Consider the following 20,279-nt stretch of genomic DNA (forward strand, 5'->3'; position numbering starts at 1 on the left):
GGTTCAGCCGTCTACTCCGCCTCAATGTCGTTCGACAGCAAACCTCACTTAAAAATGGCACTTTGGATTCTTCTAAAATCCCAGAATTCTGATCATCTCTACGTTTGACGTAATCATTATTTCTTCGAAGAGTTACATGTTCGCAATGTTAAAGAAAAATGTGAAACAAAAACTATAAGGCAAAAAAAAAAAAAAAGATGGAAAATTCTTCATCTGCATAGAAAAGCAAAGCAAGAAAAGGAGAATCTTGGTTTCTGCCATAGGGTTTGGAGAGCAAGATGAAACGTTTCGCACTGAATGGTATGTTAATTTACGAGTTTTTTTGGGCAAATTATATTTTCCTTTCAATTCCTCTTTTGTGTGATTATTTGTTGGGAAGTTGCAAATTTAAGATACAATACTAGCATGCTGGCTTGTACCTGCTAATGTTAACTTAGGATTCATAATATGTTTTTGTTGAGCTGTGATGCCAGTCTTGGTCCAGCAATTTATTAGGCAATGATGATAGTGGCCTTTCGGCCTAGATACTGCACTAATAACCTTGTCCAATAATTTCAACTGAGATGGCCCACTTACCACGACCCGAATTCAGCCCAATAGTGTGAGAGTTGCTCTGGACCGTTGGATTAAGATTGAGATCTACGGCTATTTTGTTTTACTATATATATCAGTTTTCTAACCCCAATTTCGTGTGACTTTCATTTCTCTTTCTCTTTCAGTCGATTTTGGAACCTTCTGGGTTCCTGCTTTTCGTTTGTTCTTCTTTTCTTAGTGAGTTGATCTTACTTTCTTTGTGAGATAAAATCTGTGCGTTTTCTCTGTGTGAGTAAACTGAGATCTTTGTTGAGAGTCCAAAATACTGTCCATTGAAGTAACCCCATATCGGTTCTGTGTGAGGGTTTTGGTTCGAGTTAGGGCCTCTTATGATGATACAGAATGGTACAAGGGTCTGATCCTAAATCGATTACCATCTTTGATGTCCTGTGATAGATCTGTAATGTTTCAGCAAGTGTAATATCGATCTTGGAATTTTCTTGAAAGAGTTTTGTATAACTGTGGTATCAGAGCTTTGATCTTGTGATTTCTTGCCTTCGATCGGGTTGTGGAACTTGGAAAATTAATTTCCTATGTTCTGTCCCAAGATCGACTGCTATTCCGTGAAACCCTAGATCCGGTTTTGGTTCGATTTGAGAGTTTTCTTATGGATCTGGTTGTCTTGAGAGAAAACCTAAAAGTCATGGGTGATTACTTGGTTCGATTGGTGGTTGGACCCCAAGCTAACTATAATCTTGGTTTGGATTGGCCCCTGGACCAAAAATACTGCTCGCTTTTTACTGCTGGATTGAAGGGCTCTAAACTGATCCCTTGTGTTTGGTTTGGTTGGTGGTTAAATTTCCATGAACCACCCTCTGGTTTGCATTCGGTTATACCCATAGCATTGATCTGATTACTTTCTACGATATCATGTATTTCCTTTATATGTCTTAACTGCTTATCTCACATTTATGATCACTTGATTAGTATAATTCTAATAATTCTTTGGGCCTATGTGACTTGTTATTGAAGTATAATGTATTGTGCTTGGGATGTTCAAATTGAGCCTTGACCTGAGACCATGATTCTCACGGAATCCTGGTGAATTTGATCATCTTATATAGTAATTTGTGATTAGTTTTTAGCTTACATGATTTTGCATAGACTGTGTGTCTCTACTGTTTACATAATTGTGATTTCCTATCTCGTTGCATTATTATACTTTTGTGTTATTTGTGACTCTCTCAAATTTTGTGAAGGTCAAAACACTTCTGTTGTTTAAGTTTGATTAGTTGTTAAGTTTTTTTAAAATCTTTAAAGTACTCTGTGTCATTTCGCATCTTTTTTAAAAAAATGACGAACATTTTTTTTGAACTTGGTGTTTTTGATGGAAAATGGGACTTCCCCATTTGACAACAAAAAATGAGAGGTCTCTTAGTTCAACAAAAAGTTGTTAAAGCAATAACATAAGAATATCCTGAAATTATGACATATGATCAACAGCAAGAATTTGATGAACTTGCATATGCTTCTATTATTTTACATTTGTCTGATCAAGCGTTGCGAAAAATTGGTAAGCATGATGATGCTAAAATACTGTGGGATGAATTAGAGGAACTTTATCTGGTCAAATCTTTACCTAATAAATTGTTTATGTTGGAATTTTTTTTTAGTTTTAACATTGACCCCACTAAGGACTTAGAAGATAGTCTTGACGGCTTTAATAGTTAGTACAAGACATAACAAATGCTGGTGATAAAGTTTCATAAGAATACAAGGCTGTAGTCCTTTTAAATTCTATCCCTGAGACATATAAAGAAGTAAAAGCAGTTATAAAGTATGGGAGAGACACCCTTACACCTGATATAGTTATAAACTCCTTGAGGAGTAAAGATCTTGAACTTAGAACTGAAATGAATAGTGTTGGACCAGAAAATCTATTTGTTAGAGGTAGGACCCCAACCAAATTTAGTTCCACTTAGGAAGGTCAAAGTAGTCAGGGAACTACTCATAGGAGAAAGTTTAAGAGTAGGGGTAGATCTAAATCTAAAACCAGGAATAAAAAATGCCATGGGTGTGGTAAAACATGACATTTTATAAAATACTATTACAAAAAGAAAAATGAACAGAAACAAAAGGGGGTAGATGAAGGAAATGTTGTAGAACCTACTACTGTTGATGTTTATGCTGTGACTGAACAAACACTTGACCCTGATAATGCTAATGTTGTTAATGAAGGAAACCAGGTTCAGGAATGGATTCTAGACTCTGGTTGTACCTTCCATATGACCTCTAGGAAGAAATGGCTGGTGGATTTTAAGAAATTAAATGGAGGAGAGGTAGTGATGGGAAACAACATAGCCTGAAAGTAGAAGGTATAGGAAAGGTTACATTGAAATTTGAAAATGGATATATCCATACCCTTGAAAGGGTTAGATATGTTCCTGACTTGAACAGGAATCTGATTTCAATGGGTAACCTGGATGATTTGGGCCTACAAGGTAAAATTGGTGATGAATTCTTAAAGGGGATTAAGGGCTCACTTGTCATCTTTAAGGAAATAAAAAGAAATGGAATTTATGTTGTTAAGGCCAGTATAATGAGTGGGGAAGTTGCTGAATCTTCCAATGTTGAACTTGATGCCACCTTAAAGTGGCACAAGAGATTAGCTCATGTAGGTGAGAAGGGTCTATAGATCCTTGACAAAATGGGTGTGTTTGGAAAGGATTCCATATCTAAAGTGCCATTTTGTGAAAATTGCACTTTAGGTAAGCAGCATAGGCTGCATTTCAACACTGGAAAGCATAAGACCACCTCTATTTTAGAGTATATACATGCTGATTTGTGAGGGCCTTCATCCACTATCACTCAAGGAGGAAATAAATATTTTCTATCCTTGATTGATGACTTTTCTATGAAAGTTTGGGTCTACCTAATGAAACATAAATCAAAAACCCTAGAAAAGTTTAAAATTTGGAAGAACTTGATAGAAAATCAAACTAGGAAGAGAGTTAAAGTGCTTAGAACTGATAATGGTCTGGAATTCTGCAATAAGGAGTTTGATCAGCTCTGTAGTAATGCTGGAATTAATAGACACAGGACTGCACCTTATACTCCTCAGCAAAATGGAGTTGCCGAGAGAATGAACAGGACTTTATTGGATAAAGTAAGGTGTATGTTTATAAGTTCTGGTGTTCCCAAAGTCCTATGGGGTGAAGCTGTGATGATAGCTTCATACATTGTGAATAAAACACCCTCAAGTGCTCTAGGTGATAAAACACCTGAAGAGCAATGGATTGGCAATGTCCCTAATTACTCACATTTAAGAATTTTTGGGTGTGCAGCCTATTCTCATCAGAGTGTTGGTAAGTTAGAACCTAGGGCCATTAAATGTGTTTTCTTGGGCTATCCTGATGGGGTAAAGGGCTATAGACTGTGGAGTAAGGAAACTAAGGGATTTAAAATAATCACAAGTAGAGATGTTATTTTTGATGAATCAAAAATGCCTTGTTTGAATGACTTTGAGTCAAATGGCCAATCTGAAAAAGAAGAGAATAATAAGTCCAGATTGCAGGTGGAGGTTGATGTTCCATCTGAACCTATTCTAGGTGAATAGGTGGAGGAAGAGGCAGAAAATGCTTCATATCCTCATGAAAATGAAGAAGGTTTGCAAGAGAACATAGAAAATCAGCCTATAGGATTAGGTGATTATCAATTGTCTAGAGATAGGATAAGAAGGGAGATAAGAGAACCTGCTAGGTATAGGGATTACTTTTCACTTGCCGTTTTCTCTTATCAAGATCTTGTCTTTAAAGAACCTAAATCTTATGAAAAGGCTATAAACAGCCAGCAATCTGTAAATTGGCAAGCTGCTATGAAAGATGAAATGGACTCTTTAATGAAAAATGAGACTTAGAACTTAGTTCCTAAACCTGCAGGTAAGTCCATAGTTGACTGTAAATGGATATTTACTGTTAATGAGGGAAATGATGAGAAAATGCCTATAAGATTTAAGGCTAGACTTGTAACTAAGGGGTTTACGCAAAAAGAAGGCATAGATTATAATGAAATATTCTCCCCAGTAGTTAAATACACTACTATTAGAGTTATGCTTGCTCTTGTGACACATTATAATCTTGAACTCGAACAAATGGATATAAAAACGGCTTTCTTGCATGGTGACCTTGATGAAGTGATATATATAGAACAACCACATGGTTTTGTTGATGAATCTAAACCTGAACATGTTTGCTTGTTAAAAAGATCCTTGTATTGTTTAAAGCAATCTCCAAGACAATGGTATTTATGATTTGATAACTTCGTATCTACTGTTGGTTTTACAAGAAGTAAATTTGATCATTGTCTTTACTTTAAGTATGGTGAAGAAAATGAAATTATTGCTTTTATACTCTTGTATGTTGATGATATGTTATTGATAGGGCAGAACATGCATGTGGTTAATAACATTAAAGGATTTTTAGGAAAAGAATTTGAAATGAAAGACTTTGGCCATGCTAAAAGAATTTTGGGGATGGAAATAATCAGAAATAGGAGTAATAGAACATTGTGCCTAAAACAAACGGGTTACATTGAGAAAATGTTAGTTAGATTTGCAATGAATAATGTAAAATCTGTTACTCTTCCCTTAGCCAGCCATTTTAAACTAAGTAAGGACCAATGTCTAGTAAGTGAATCTGAGATTAAACAAATGGAAAAGATACCCTAGGCTAATGCAGTAGGATTAGTCATGTATACCATGGTTTGCACTAGGCCTGATGTGGCTCATTCCATTAGCACACTTAGCACATTCATGGCTAACCCTGGATCTGAACATTGGGTTGCTTTAAAATGGTTATTGAGGTATTTGAAAGGTTCATCACACTTAGGTTTAGCTTTTAGGGCTTGCAAGGAGGGTGTGGCTCTTAAGGGTTTTGTTGATTCTGACTTTGCTGGAAATAGGGACAACAGAAAATCAACCACTACCTATGTGTTTACTTTGTGTGGAACTTGTATATGTTGAAAATCACAACTCCAACCAGTTGTAGCTTTATCTACAACTGAGGCAGAATATGCGGCTGCTACTGAGGCAATTAAAGTAGCATTGTGGCTTAAAGGATTACTTTCTGAAATAAAAGAATTGAGCAGCCCTGTTGTACTATATTCAGACAGTCAGAGTGTAAAAGCCCAGTTTATCATGAAAGAACTAAACACATTGATGTAAAATTGCATTTTATTAGAGATATTGTCTCTAAAGAAATTTTATTCCTTGAGAAAATTGCTACTGAATTTAATCTTGCAGACATGGGGACAAAGGTATTACCTTTAAACAAGTTTAAAACTTGTTCGCAAATATTAAATGTTGATACTGGGTAATTTCTATAGTGTTTGTAGGTTGTATACTTGGTGCTTGCTGGCAATACTGGGGAAGCTTTTGTGTTTCATTTTTTAATGAGTATTTGTAGTATGTATTAACTAGCTTCTTGTATTACCACTGGCATCAAGGTGGAGAATTGTTGAGCTGTGATGCTAGTCTTGGTCCAGCAATTTATTAGGCAATGATGATATTGGCCTTTCGGCCCAGATACTGCACTAATAACCTTGCCCAATAATTTCAACTGAGATGGCCCACTTACCACGACCAGAATTCAGCCCAATAGTGTGAGAGTTGCTCTGGACCGTTGGATTAAGATTGAGATCTACGGCTGTTTTGTTTTACTATATATATCAGTTTTCTAACCCTAATTTCGTGTGACTTTCATTTCTCTTTCTCCTTCAGCCGATTTTGGAACCTTCTGGGTTCCTGCTTTTCGTCTGTTCTTCTTCTTTTAGTGAGTTGATCTTACTCTCTTTGTGAGATAAAATCTGTGCGTTTTCTCTGTGTGAGTAAACTGAGATCTTTGTGGAGAGTCCAAAATACTGTCCATTGAAGCAACCCCATATCGATTCTGTGTGAGGGTTTTGGTTCGAGTTAGGGCCTCTTATGATGATACAGAAAGGTACAAGGGTCTGAGCCTAAATCGATTACCATCTTTGATGTCCAGTGATAGATCTGTAATGTTTCAGCAAGTGTAATATCGATCTTGCAATTTTCTTGAAAGAGTTTTGTATAACAGTGTTCCTTGTTTTGATGAGAAATTTATCAGTAAGACTTCCCTTTAATTTGGGGAGGCAATAATTGCAAAATATAGTTGGGTGTGTTTGAGCCACATTCTTTTTGAAGAATATATTTTGAAATAGTAGATTGATGTAGAATGTATGGTTAAAATTTGTGCTAATATTATTTTATTAAAGGATATGTGATTGAAAAGAAGATATGGAAAAATGTATTTTAGAAAACATAGGAATCAAAATTATGCACATAACTCGATTAACAGAGATAGGCTCTAAAAATAGCCCAGTTCATGAAGATTCTTATATGATGACATAAACTATTGTATATAAATTGAATTCTAATGTGCTGTAATTCCTCCAATTTACTGTAATTAATAGCTTTCTGGATGAAAAGGAACAATTCAATTGTAATAGAGACTGATACATTATAGTCGGTCAGCCATATTTGTAGTTAGAAGTTTTAGGGAGGAATCTAGTTTACAAGCTTGAGGACGAGCAAAGGGAGTACGCCTAAGTTAGTATGCTTGGTAAGCACAAAGTCTTTAGCATATAGCTGGTTAATTTGGAGCTTCTCTCATCTCATGTATAGTTGAAGGACGATGATGATGAGGGAATGAACTTAAAGAACAACTAGTCAACTTTTGAGGTTCTGCATACCTAAATTAGATAAAATCACCATACAAGTAGTGCCATAGGAAAGATAAATGCCCGATGTTTATGGTGTCATTGGTGTGTGTGCGCTTTTTGGGGTGGGAGGGTCCTTCCAGGCTGGAAAGGGTTAACATTATTTGGTTTTGTTTGTTTCATGTAGATGTTAATGTAGTTTAACATGACATATTAATGCAGTGGCCTCTCCATCAGCCTCATTTGATGTACAAAGCTCAAGATCTAATCAACCTTCAGAAGCCATGTACTTTCTCCTTGGAGTCATAGTTACACTTCTCATTTTGCTAATTCTGTTCTTTGTCTTTGGGAAATTCATCAATCCATCAACATGGAAATTATCTCTTGCACAAGGAAGAAACCAGGTTGTGGATATGATATTGTAGGAGAATTTGAGAATTATAATGCATAATTACTTTGTTATGATCTAATCTTTTAATTTCTTGCAGTATCAAAGGATATTATATGGGGAAATCTTCACACAATAAGCTGGTTCGAATTTCAAACACTGAAGAGGTCAACCAAGAATTTCCACCATGATTATCTACTTGGATGTGGTTGATTTGGGCCAGTCTTCTTGGTAATTAGATAGCATAAATCTGTTTTGCATTTTCATTATATTATTAATTTTTCAAAAATTCCATAGAATTGACGAGGAGTCCATTATGGAGCTCTGACCTTATTGTGTATGATATTATAAAATTGCTTTCATTTATTAACTAGGAGGCTTCTTTTGGGTGTATACCTCATGAATCCAAGAGACAATAACATTGCATTGACTTTTTCCTCCTACTTTTCATAGGTCAAGTTAGAAGGCGGGAGATTGATTGCTGTAAAGAAATTGTCCGTTACCAAATCACAGCAATGAGAATCAGAATTCCTCTCAGAGGTGAGGATGATCACCAGTATACGACACAAGAACCTGGTCCGCCTTCTGGAGTGTTGCTTGGATGGAGATCAGTGGCTACTTGTGTATGAATACATGAAGAATAGGAGTTTAGACCTGATAATTTATGGTATAACTTATATTTCTCTCTTCGTAGACCCAAATTATGTGATACGTGTCTGTCCTGTGCTTATAATTTGTGATACACCATTCATTCTATAACTAACTGAAAGCAGATTTCGCCTGAGGGTTATTTCCTTAATGACTTTCTGCTTTGGTTATTTCTTGATACAGGGAAAACTGACTTGTTTTTGAACTGGAGCACTCTCTTCCAAATAATTCTTGGAATTGCTCAAGGCTTGCAGTACCTGCACGAAGATTCACACGTGAGAATTATACACTGGGATATCAAAGCAAGCAACATCCTCCTGGACAACAAATTTCAACCTAGGAGTGGAGATTTTGGCCTAGCAAGGTTTTTTCCCGAAGATCAAGCTTATTTGAGCACTAATTTTGCTGGAACTTTGTAAGTATTTAGATCGTGTCAGTAAAACATTGTTCATTACACTAAGGATGCCAACCATGTTGGCGCTTCAATGGAAGTAGAATTCTTGAAGAATTAGCAAAATGTCATACAAGTTGGTTTTTAATTATTTCGCCAAAATTTTCTTAGTTAATAAGATTTAAAGAATTCAAAATATATTATTTACGCAATTATTGTGTGATGCACCATTTATTAATTAACGTAGTCATCTTGGAGGCTGGAGCTATACAGGCGTACACTCCATCACAAGTTTGAAATTTTAACAAGAATCCGCTTTACATTTTAATTAAGATAATTCCGTTGGCATGATTTTACATATTACGTTAACGCAGAAATTACATGGCACCTGAGTATGCCATTCGAGGAGAATTGTCTGAAAAGGCTGCAATATACAGTTTTGGAGTTCTTTTGCTTGAAAATATTAGCTGCAGGAAAACTACTGATCGTACTTTGACATCCGAGATGCAATACCTTCCTGAATATGTAGGCTTTTCTGCCTTTTTATTTTGCTTTCTGATCATGCAGAGAAATTCGATTTACTTATTTTCTTTTCACGACAAATGTTTCATAAGGCCTGGAAGTTGTATGAGCGGTCTCAGTTGAGTGATCTATTAGATCCAAGAATGCCAGAAACTTGGATGGTTGAAAAGGATGTTTTGCACGTGATGCACGTGGCATTCTTATGTCTTCCTCTTGCAACTTCAAGGCCAGCAATGTCTGAGATTGTCGCAATGCTGACATGCAAGGTTGAAATTGCGCACACACCTAGTCATTAGTCAACCTCCCTTCTTTGGAGAAGAAGGGAAAGAAAGATGAAAAGGTTTCATGGGATAGTCTATCAGCGGCTCTCCATTCTCCATTGACGAGTGATTCCTCTTCATAGCAACATCCAAAGTAAGGCGTTCTCTTGCTTGTTAGATTTTTCTGGACACGCTGTTATCTAAAATCATGCTTAAAGTTTCGGTGCCATTTGTAACCGGCTAAAAACAGTGATAGTCACTCAATTCATAACAAAGTTTGACGTAATCACCGAACTTATTTTGTTTCAAGTGGATCCTTTAAAGGGTGTTTGGTAGGGATTAAAATTAGATTTTTAATAGATTGTGATAGAAGTTTTTGAAATGTGTGGTTAGAAAGTTGTGGAGATCCGTGAAAGATGTGATTAATATTGAATGTTTGACTTTAACTTAGATTAAAATCAGATTTAATCTAAACCAAATAGACTCTTACTTGGCTTTTCATTTGAGTTTAGTCACCCAGTTAAAATTTATTGGTTTTTATAGCGGAATGTTTTGTGTGGAAGGTGATAATCTGATATGGTGGCCTTTGACATCACACATTGCCGTGGAAAAACTAACAGAATTTAATTGAATGATCTAACTGAAATGAAATACTAACTCGAATGGGAAATGTTATATGTATATCATTAGGTATACACAATGCATTACACTCCTCTCACATGGAAGGGGTCCACGAATATTTTATTATCTGTGGGCCTCCCTTCATGTAAGAGGGGGGTATAATGTCATTGTCTACACATAGCATTTTCCAACTCAAATAACCATTTTCGCAAAAAAAAAAAAAAAAAATTAAAGTTTAATGATTAACGTGAAACTTCGGATTAAGTTGACTAACAAAATTATAATAAAAATAATTATTATTATTACCCTTTTAGACAACTTATCTCGGTAGAAGTTGGTGGAAACGTAATTAGGCCTCGTTTGGCACCCATTTTTTTCAAAATGCATTTTTCTCTCTCTTCTTTTCAATCCCACATTCTTTATTAAAATAATATTACACGTAAATCAAAAATTTTTTCTTATTTTTCAACCACACATTTTCCATCAATTTACTATCCAAAAATGCATTTTCACATAAAAATTCATACCAAACACTCTCTTAATGTGTGTGTGAATAAATTTACATGATGATAAGTCTACCAATGTTTTTTATTTATCTGTTTCTTTAGCCTTCTCTGAACAACCAATTGATAAATTGTTTATAAATTCAATCGAAATTAAATATTAATTTTAACCATATTTTTATAATGTTTTACTTGCTGAAATAATTATGGTCTGCCTGGATTCTATGTCAACCACGAAAGGCCCATTGCATGTTTCACATGTCTTCGAACATTTGTGCCTTGGCCACCGAGGTATAGGCATATAGTAACAGGACTAAAGTGTCTCGATTTGGCCTCAAACTTGGATGATAACCTCAATGTGAGTTATGACCGAATCGACTCGGACTTTAGTGTGCTAAATATATGCACGCACACTGGACAAGTGTCACAAATCATATAGATACGTACACATATTTTTTTATTTACAAGGTGTCCACTAAAGTGATTATTCCTTGGATCTGTGATCCGACCCCTCTTCACACAATCCAGGTAAATCGTGGGATGTGCATCCAACTTATCAGGGTCCGAGCGCCTCTTCAACTGGACTGCCAAAGTATCTAGTGAGTCAACCCACGCTGCGCCTTGCCTTCCAAAAAACTCCTGCCGTCCAGGATAAATCCTGTCTTCCAGTTTGTTCCTTGCCTTCCAAGAGCTCCATGAATCGAACTTACGACCTCTGATCTGCCAGCTTTGAGAGAGCCCGTCCTTTACCAGCGGAGAAGTGCCCCGGGGGGCAATACATACACATATTTAAACTGTATTAAAGAAGGTATCTTCGTGCTAATATTTAACAATCAAAGTCATTCATATTATAATTTTATTCGCAAGGAAAATATAACAAAAACAACTTATACGTAATATATAAAGGAGCTGCTACAAAAACTATATAGGCTGATAGGCTTGACTAATTTGAAGATCTTTTAATACAGTTGAAATAATTGAATTCTAGACTGTTCGATTAAAATAACTAATGAAATTCATATATTTTTTGATCTTTTTCGTAGTTTTCATTATTTAAATGTAGTCGCAGTGTCAACAGAATGAAGACAGCAAAAGAAATTTTTTCAATGGTAAACTCTGTGGGTACCGATGAACAAATGATTTTGTTGAAAATTTCCAAGGAAATTAGTGAAAGAAATTTTCATAATTAATCAGCAGAAAATGTTTACATCCATTTCAAATTTCCGTACCAATACACGACTATCACGACTATCAAAGTCAAATGTTTGTTCGATGTATAATTATATATATATCTATGTGTTTCTACCCTTCTTGAGGGGTCGTTTTCGTTCTTATTATTCTTAATGTTATGATTACATCCATTGGTTAAGAACTAGATGTCGGGAAAATTTTAATTTGTCACGTAGGCCTACATATGTAATTAATTGTGTATAAGGATATCTTAAAGTTTGGGTCAAAATTAAAGTAATCTAATAAAAAATTAAATTGTTGGACTTAGAGTATTTAAATAAAGTGTGGGTCGAATTATATGTATAGAGACCATATTCCTTTAAAATTTTATTTCATGATTGACGAATTACATATGAAAACTATATATAGGATCGTGGTCTTCGATTCATATAAAACATCTTATTCTTTGTGTCATCTCATCAAACACAAGAATACAAGATAAAGTATCTTGAAAAGGAATATCCAATACCCACAATCAATGATTCAAGAATCGAGACTATAGATTAAGAAGCAAAACCAAAAACAAGAATTAAAAAATCAAATGAGGCAAAATTCAAGATTAAAAGTGAAGAAACCAAAAATGAAAAGATTACAGTTCAAGATCCTAAATCAAGATCTAGTAATGAAGAACCATTTCCAAAGAATTAAATTATATTCCGCATTATTAGTTTTCTTAGTGATTTGACATGAAAGATCTTGACAATAAAGAAATTTAGGTTTTCGAGATCTAAAGTTTCTAATTTTATATAGTTTGAAGTTTCAACAAGTATTATCAAAGCCTACTACATATTAAACCATTGGGATTAAAAGAAGAATTTTGTGGTTGAAATTCATATATTGGGTTTTGGAATATTTTAATTTGAAATATGAGCTTTAGCTATAAATTTCGAAATTTAGAATTTTTCAAGAAAGAACTTTGGGGTGAAACATTTTAATTTAGATTTTTCAATTTAGGATATGAATTTTAACCGTAAAAAAATTTGAATTTTTTGAGATTTTTCAAAAATTCTGGTTCAAAATGGTAGCTGCAGCGCCTCAGTGCCGCACCCAATGCCGTAGCTGCTTGCCTGGCACTGCTGCCTGGGCGCACCATCCAAGTAGCACCACAGCGTTGCGATGCCTAGTTATCAGGCGTCGCAGCACTGATTTTCACATATGTATTGTTTTTTTCTTTTGGCCACAAAAAAAGAAAAATATAAATATAAAAGGGCAATCGATTTCTAATCCTGGTACTTAATATTTATTTCGAATTATTAATTTTCTAAAATAAATTAGTTGAAACAACGTGTTGCCAAAGTAACATCTCTCCCTCAAATTAATTTATTTGAAATATTAGGAAGGTTATGTGTACGTAATTCATGCGGATATTCATCGGCTCAAAGGAAGGTAAATATTTGGCGAAATTATCCGCACATCCGTGGTAATAAATATGTGATAATGTAAAATTTTCCATTATGTGAACATTGAGTCGGACCAAAGATAGAATTGGTATTTGATTGGATTTATTGTTAAATTTGATTACTACACCAAGAGTACCACTTACAAGTTGATATTTTCGTCCAAAGATTAAATATCAATGTTATGCTCGATTTTTTGTGATGGGGCCTACTATTATTTGAAATTATTGATTGTCTAATATGGATTCCCATGTGAACATGATATTCAGTTTTATGTTCTCTATTCAGTTAATTCATTCACCTCTGCAACATCAATTCAATTTCTATGCTTGAACCAAAATTTAGGGGATGGAAAGCGAACGTTAGTATCGTTCTTGGTGGCATGGATCTAAATCTTGCATTAAGGACTAAATAATTCACTACTCTTACGAATAAGAGTTCCCCTAATAAAATGGAACTCAAATAAGTGAGATTGTTCGAACTGCATAAATCTTATGATCATGAAGCGTAAAATTCCAACAACATTCAGGGCACTGTATCCAATAAGGTAACTGGCAATGAATTTCTTAAAAAGATATTCCAAAATGCGTTGTCAAAAAGCTATGAGGTTGAAACTAGTAAACTTCTGGCCAACTTGGTTTCACTAAAGTATAAGACTAAGCCCCTGTTTGGAGCTAATTCTTCAAAGGATTAAAAGGAAGAGAAAAAAAAGAGCCATTAACTCGAAAGATAGGCCCCTTTATGTAAGAGTGGAGTCAAAAAAGATGGTTGAAAAGTGATCAATAACGGTCAAAAAAATCTTTTTTGGCCTGAAAAATCAAGCCCATACAAGCGCTAAAGAAAATATACAAGAGCAAATCATGGATGTCTCATCTTGCTTCAAAACCAACGGCATTATAGTTTGAGCTATCTGATCACTAGCTCGTGCATATGGTTTTGATTTCTCTTCCTGCACAATTTAGTTAATTTTAGGTCAGTTACAACTGTTAAAAGAAGAAATGGACTCTTAATGAGCTCATTTCATATTGTGTGTAAGAAGAAGAAAGTCTAAAGTAAGAGAGAACTGAAAGTACTTATCTGGCAAATATCTCTAAGGACAAGTTAAAGAATAAGAAAGTTGTATTTCGTTCGGTTCAAACGAAACAGCAAATGCATGAAAATGATAAATCATCTAGTTATTACTTTTGTGAAAATTTGGGACACGTGAAAAAAAATTATACTAAATATCACACTTGGTGTGTAAAGTTAACTACACTTTCATTTTGGTTTGCTCTGAGGTTAATTTAGTTTTAGTACCTAGACACAATTTTTTGATAAATTTCGATTTCACATTCAAATAAGCTTGTCTATACGAGGTTGCATAAATAGTCTAAAGTGAATTGATGTTGAAAGATTCATCTATATGGGACAATGGCTAATTACTTAAAGTTGAGACTATAAGAATTTTTAGGTTATTATTAAAGACTGGTTATTATTTAGATTTGAAAGATACATTTGTGGTACCGTCTTTTTGGACGAAATTCGGTTTCTATTTCTACATTGAACAAATTCGGTTACTTTTGTTCAAGTGGAAATAGTCAGTTTAGTCATTTTCTTGATTTAAATATTGTGGGTAACACTTATTTATCTGATTATGATAACATATGTCAGCTTAATATGATTGCCTCTTATAAAGAAAACATTGCAAGTGAATTCTCGTTGTATTCAACATAAATGAACCAATTAGAATTTCACTTCGTTATGACGTAAGCGATTAGGTCACATCTCTCGAAAGAGAGTAGAAATTCTTGCATCAGAATGAATTCTTGATTCTCTTAATTTTTCAGACTTTATATTAAGGAAAAACAAACAAATATAAGGAGATAGAACATCGAACGTCTTAAAACTAATATTTCTGGAAATTTGTGGGTCATTTCTTTGGGCTTCTTGGAATGGTCAATAGTAATTTATTATATTTGTGGATGCATTTTTCTCGCTATGATTACCTATAATTTCATCTATGAAAAATCTCAAACAATGGACATGTTCAAGGCATACGAGACTAAGGTTGAAAATCAAATCAGTAAAAGAATTAAACAAGTCAGATCTTACCATAGTGGTGAATACTATGACAGATATGATGGATCAAGAGAACAATGTCCAAAACCTTTTACTAAATTCATAGAGGAACTTGGAATCATTTCACACTAAACCAGAACCTCTCTATGTTGAAACACTAAAGACTGTAGCTTAAATTCTCAATAAAGTTCTAAGTAAAGCAAATGTTAAAGGGTTAAGAATTTTAAAGATCCACTATTAGGTTAATTTTCGAAACGGAAAATGTTCGATTCCTTGAGGATGTAGAGATTGCGGGAAAAGATGGGGTTTTAAGGTTAAGGATTTTGTCTTTGAAAAGGAATATATATATATATATATATATATCTTACTCCAGATCTTGTTCAGTAAATAATTTCGGATCAAGACAATATTACAAAATCACTAAACACAATCAAGATATTGTTCCAGAAAAACAAATTGAACAACATCAAAAGCAAATGCCATTAAAGAAATCTATTAGAGAAAGGAGAAAGGTAATTTTGAATGACTTTATAGTTTTTCTCCAAAAACATAAAGATGGCATTGGATTGATGGAAGCAGATATGATCAAAGGAATAATTCTTAAGAGTGGATTGATACCATATATAAATAGATAAAGTCCATGAAAAATGATAACGTTTGAGAACTCATCCCAATGACTGAAGGTACGAAGTCCATTGATTGTAAAGGGATAATTAAAACCAAGAGAGGTTCAAAGGATTATGTGGAGATATATCAGGTTTATCTTGTTGCAAATGACTTTACTCAAAAGGAAGGCAACGAAATTAAAGAGACTTTTTCTCCGATTTTTACACAAGACTCTTTCAAGAAAGTCGAAGTATATACTTTCGATACAAACTCTTTTTTTTGGACGATCCGCTATGATAATGAGGAAGATTTCGAAGAATCCTTTATCATTGGTTGTGAATGACTGATTTTTTCAATTTTTTCGACCTTGGTTCCATAGGAACTTGCACCTAGACAGAAAGACCCTATGAAGCTTCACTATTCCCTAGGATTGGGTTTGGACATTTCCTGCACAGCTTAGGTGGAAGGCCCATGGAAGAATGTGTGCATCTAAAAGATCTTTGATATTGTGTCCAATCCCGAAATTTGTTCGATACATATGACCAACAACAAGAAAAATAAATGCAATAGCTAGATGATGATGAACAATATTGATCAGCCATAAACTTTGTGTTTGTGAATTGAATCCCTCGAGAAGAGTTAGAATGACATATGGCACTTGTGACACATTTTAATCTTGAGTTACATCTGATGGTTTACCAATTAAAGAAATTCATCTATGGGCTTAAGCAGATTTCCTGTCAATGGTATCGCAAATTTCATCAAATAATTATTTCGTTTGATTTTGAGATAAATACAGTTGTATACTACAAGTTCAGTGGGAGCAAGTATATTTTTCTGGTATTAGATGTTAATAACATACTATTTTCCTGCAATTATATAGGATTACTACGTGAAACCAGGAGATTTTTGTTATTAAATATTGAAATGAAAGATCTTGGTGATGCCTCTTTTCTGTCAGGGATACAAACACATTGGGATCGATCTCATGGTATATTTAGATTATCATAAAAGAACTATATCAATAAAGTTCTTAAAGGATTTGTGATACAGGTATGTAAACTAGGTGATATTCCTATTACTAGGGAAGACAAGTTTAGCCTCAATTAATGTCCCAAGGAAAAACTTGGAGAAATGAAAATACACAAAATTCACCGTGCTTCAATAGTTGGAAGTTTGTATGCTAATATTTGCATACGTCTGGATATGGCATTCATTGGTTGAATGCAAGGTTGATATTTAAATAACTATGGGATGGATATTTGGAAAGCAACCAATTAGGATATTCGATATTTACAGAAAACTAAGGATCACATGATCACATCCAGGAAAATCAGGCCAATGGGGATCATTGGATATTCTGATTCTAATAATGGAATATGAATGTGGAATATCGTTATTGGGCTATACGTCTTGGATGGATTTCAAAGATCACTTTAGTTATTCCGTGACAATAGTTGTCTTGTATTCCAATACGAACTTGACGATGTCAAAACTTATAGACATCAAGTTTTTAGTTATTAAGGAAATAATTTAAAGAGTATAGGTTTCTATGAAATATATTAAGACAAACTCTATAATTGTGGATCTGTTTACTAAGGGGCTGTCTTTCGTGTGCATATTGCTCACATAGGTGTTGCATCGCTTGATAATATGCCAATTTAATAGGAGTTTGTATTTGAATATTGTCTATTTTAGACACAGAATTCTATCCATAGATATTCGGTTTATTTTGAAAATAAAGTATTTAGTTCAATTCCACTCTGATTAAAATTTGTGGTTGATCTCATTAAAGAATAAGGTAAGACCAGTTGGAAATATGCATGTTTGGATCACATTGCATGAAATTTTCGTGCTATACATTCACACTTGATCTATGTTATTTGATTGTGTTAATATACGTGATCATTGATGGTTTAGTTATAATATTTGGAACGAAAATTACTTTGATCCTATATTGACATAATTGATATACGAGTTTGTTAGAAGATGCTTTTGATTATGATAGCAAAAGTTTTGACTCCATAAGGTTAAATACATTTATCAAGTAACATATGTGGCTCAAGTGAGAGATTGTTAGTAAAATTTTTAATTTGTCGTGTGGGCCTATACATGTAATTAATTGTGTATAAAGTTATCTTAAAGTTAAGCCCAAAATTAGAGTGATCTAATAAAGAATTAAATTGTTGGGCTTAATGTATCTAAATAAAGTGTTGGCCGGATTATATGTGTAGAGACTAGTTTCCTTTAAAATTATATTTCATGATGGGCAAAATACATATAAAAACTATATATAGGGTTATGATTCTCAATTCATATGCAACTTTTTATTATTTGTGTCATCCTATCAGTACAATAATACAAGAGAAAACATATTGAAGTGGAAGATCAAATACCCACAATCAAGAATCAAAAAGAAGGGATTCAATAATTGAAACTATGAATCAAGAAGCAAAACCAACAACAAGAATTAAAGAATCAAAATATGCAAAATTCAAGTACGAAAGTGAAGAAGTCAAAGATGAAAAGATTGCAGTTCAAGTTTCAATATTCAAGGTCCGGAATCAAGATTCAATAATAAATAATCATTTCCAAAGTATCATTAGGGTATATTTCGTATTATTAATTTTCTTGGTGATTTGACATGGATGATTTTGACAATAAAGGAATTTTAGGTTTTCTATTTCTAAAATTTCTAATTTTATAAAATCTAAATTTTCAACACTAGAATTACTACTAGAAGATGATCAATGTCAAATTATGATCTTATTAACGCAGCAAATTCAATAAAAACAATAGAGACACCATGACTAGTTTAAGTACATTTTAAAGAGTTGAAATAATTGAATTTTAGACTACTCGATTAAGAGAAGTAGAGAGCGCACTCGGATTCATAAATTTATGAATTTTTTAAAATCATGTTTATTATCTAAACATTCACTAGCTAAAACCATCTCGATAAGTTGGGTAACAACGAATTTCGTTGGACTAGTCAAATTCAATAAGGATTATTGATGAAATAGCCAAATTAAAACAAAAGAATAAAGTTAAGCAATCGAATTAAAACAAATTGAAGTTGAGCACCAACAGAGGATAGATTTGTAAAATCAAGTGACCTCCTTTGAAATTTTCATCCAGAAAATTATTGATGAGCTATAAATGTCTATTTAAATCATTAATTTCAAGCCATTATGCTTTTGTTTAGGTATATGGACCACCTCCATTACGTCCGCGGCCGCCGCCTCCTTTCCGCCGCCCCTATTCTTGCCAATTTTCTCGCACGATGGACAGATTGTAAGTGTCGCAATCGCCGTCTTAGGTATCTGAATGACAAACGGCGGCTTTGGCGGTGTTTGTTCCACCTTCACGGCTGACTGTAGCTCCACCAACTCTTTATTCAATCTCCTATTTTCTTCGTTTAATCTTTCGCAGTGTTTCTTCAAGAATTCATAGTCCATCTCGGTTTGCTTCAGTTTCATCCTGCAGATTAATTATGAGCAAATTGCATTCAATTAATCCATGAACAAAACCAAAATTAGGATTAAATCAATAATAAGAAGTTAAGTACCTTGCTCTTCTGTTTTGAAACCAAACTTCTACTTGTCTTGGTTTCAGATTCAACCTTACTGAAAGAGTCTGTTTTTGAACCTGTCTTACAAGCAATTTCAAAACGGAAAAATCGATTATTCTCAAGTGGATAAAAATCTCGAGTCAGATTCATCGATTAATTTTACTTTTCAACAACTTATTTCATCAATTTTTATCAAAATTTACTAAAAATCTAATTTTAATTTACGCTAAACAGGACACACTTGCATGCATACCATATTAAGGGTAGTATGGCGTTTGAAAGTGTCTTCAAGCAGGATGATTTGTTCTTTACTAAGCCTCAATTTTTTTCTGCCATAGTTTGTGTCTTCATACTCGTTGGAAACCGTGTCTTTGCTTGCTTCTTTGTCATCTTCATAATTGACTTTCAAATTACTCGAACCAGAACCAGAACCCGAACCCTCAATTGCATGATCACTCGAATGAAGTGGGACCGAAAGATCAAGACAGAACACGCTCTTATTCTTCCGTTCACGATCCCTTTTCGGCACGAAGTCACTTAATCCGATTCCCAAATCAAGTCTTGTGTTACAAACATCTTCATCATCTTCCATGGTTGATCAAAGAGAGAATTTATTTTGGAGGTGAAGGTGTCAATGAGATTAGGAAGACTAGTAGGGATTATATATACGGTTATAATTAAGTTAAAGCAGGATTTTTAATTATGTATTTATTGTATGAAAAATGTAAAAGAAAAGTGTAATAATAATGTCATGCGTTACGTTAGGAAAATATTTCCCAGGAGGAAACCAAAAAACCTTCTCGGCTGTGTGTGTT

The 20,279-nt window shown here is 34.0% G+C and overlaps 1 protein-coding gene and 1 pseudogene across 1 annotated transcript; one reads left to right on the forward strand and one right to left on the reverse strand.

Annotated features, from left to right (window-relative positions):
* The first annotated feature begins 206 nt into the window (after positions 1 to 206).
* Positions 207 to 9,621, forward strand: LOC111402768 (annotated as a pseudogene).
* A 9,300-nt stretch (positions 9,622 to 18,921) lies between these two features.
* On the reverse strand, positions 18,922 to 20,220 carry LOC111402770 (homeobox-leucine zipper protein HAT22-like). The gene is made up of 3 exons (XM_023031105.1): positions 19,718 to 20,220; positions 19,462 to 19,541; positions 18,922 to 19,373 (listed from the first exon to the last, which is right to left on the reverse strand). Exons 1-3 carry the CDS (start codon positions 20,054 to 20,056, stop codon positions 19,061 to 19,063), a joined length of 732 nt encoding a protein of 243 aa, XP_022886873.1. The 5' UTR covers positions 20,057 to 20,220; the 3' UTR covers positions 18,922 to 19,060.
* Positions 20,221 to 20,279: the final 59 nt, after the last annotated feature.

This window comes from Olea europaea, chromosome 10, assembly GCF_002742605.1.
Source record: "Olea europaea var. sylvestris chromosome 10, O_europaea_v1, whole genome shotgun sequence".
Taxonomy (NCBI): Eukaryota; Viridiplantae; Streptophyta; class Magnoliopsida; order Lamiales; family Oleaceae; genus Olea; species Olea europaea.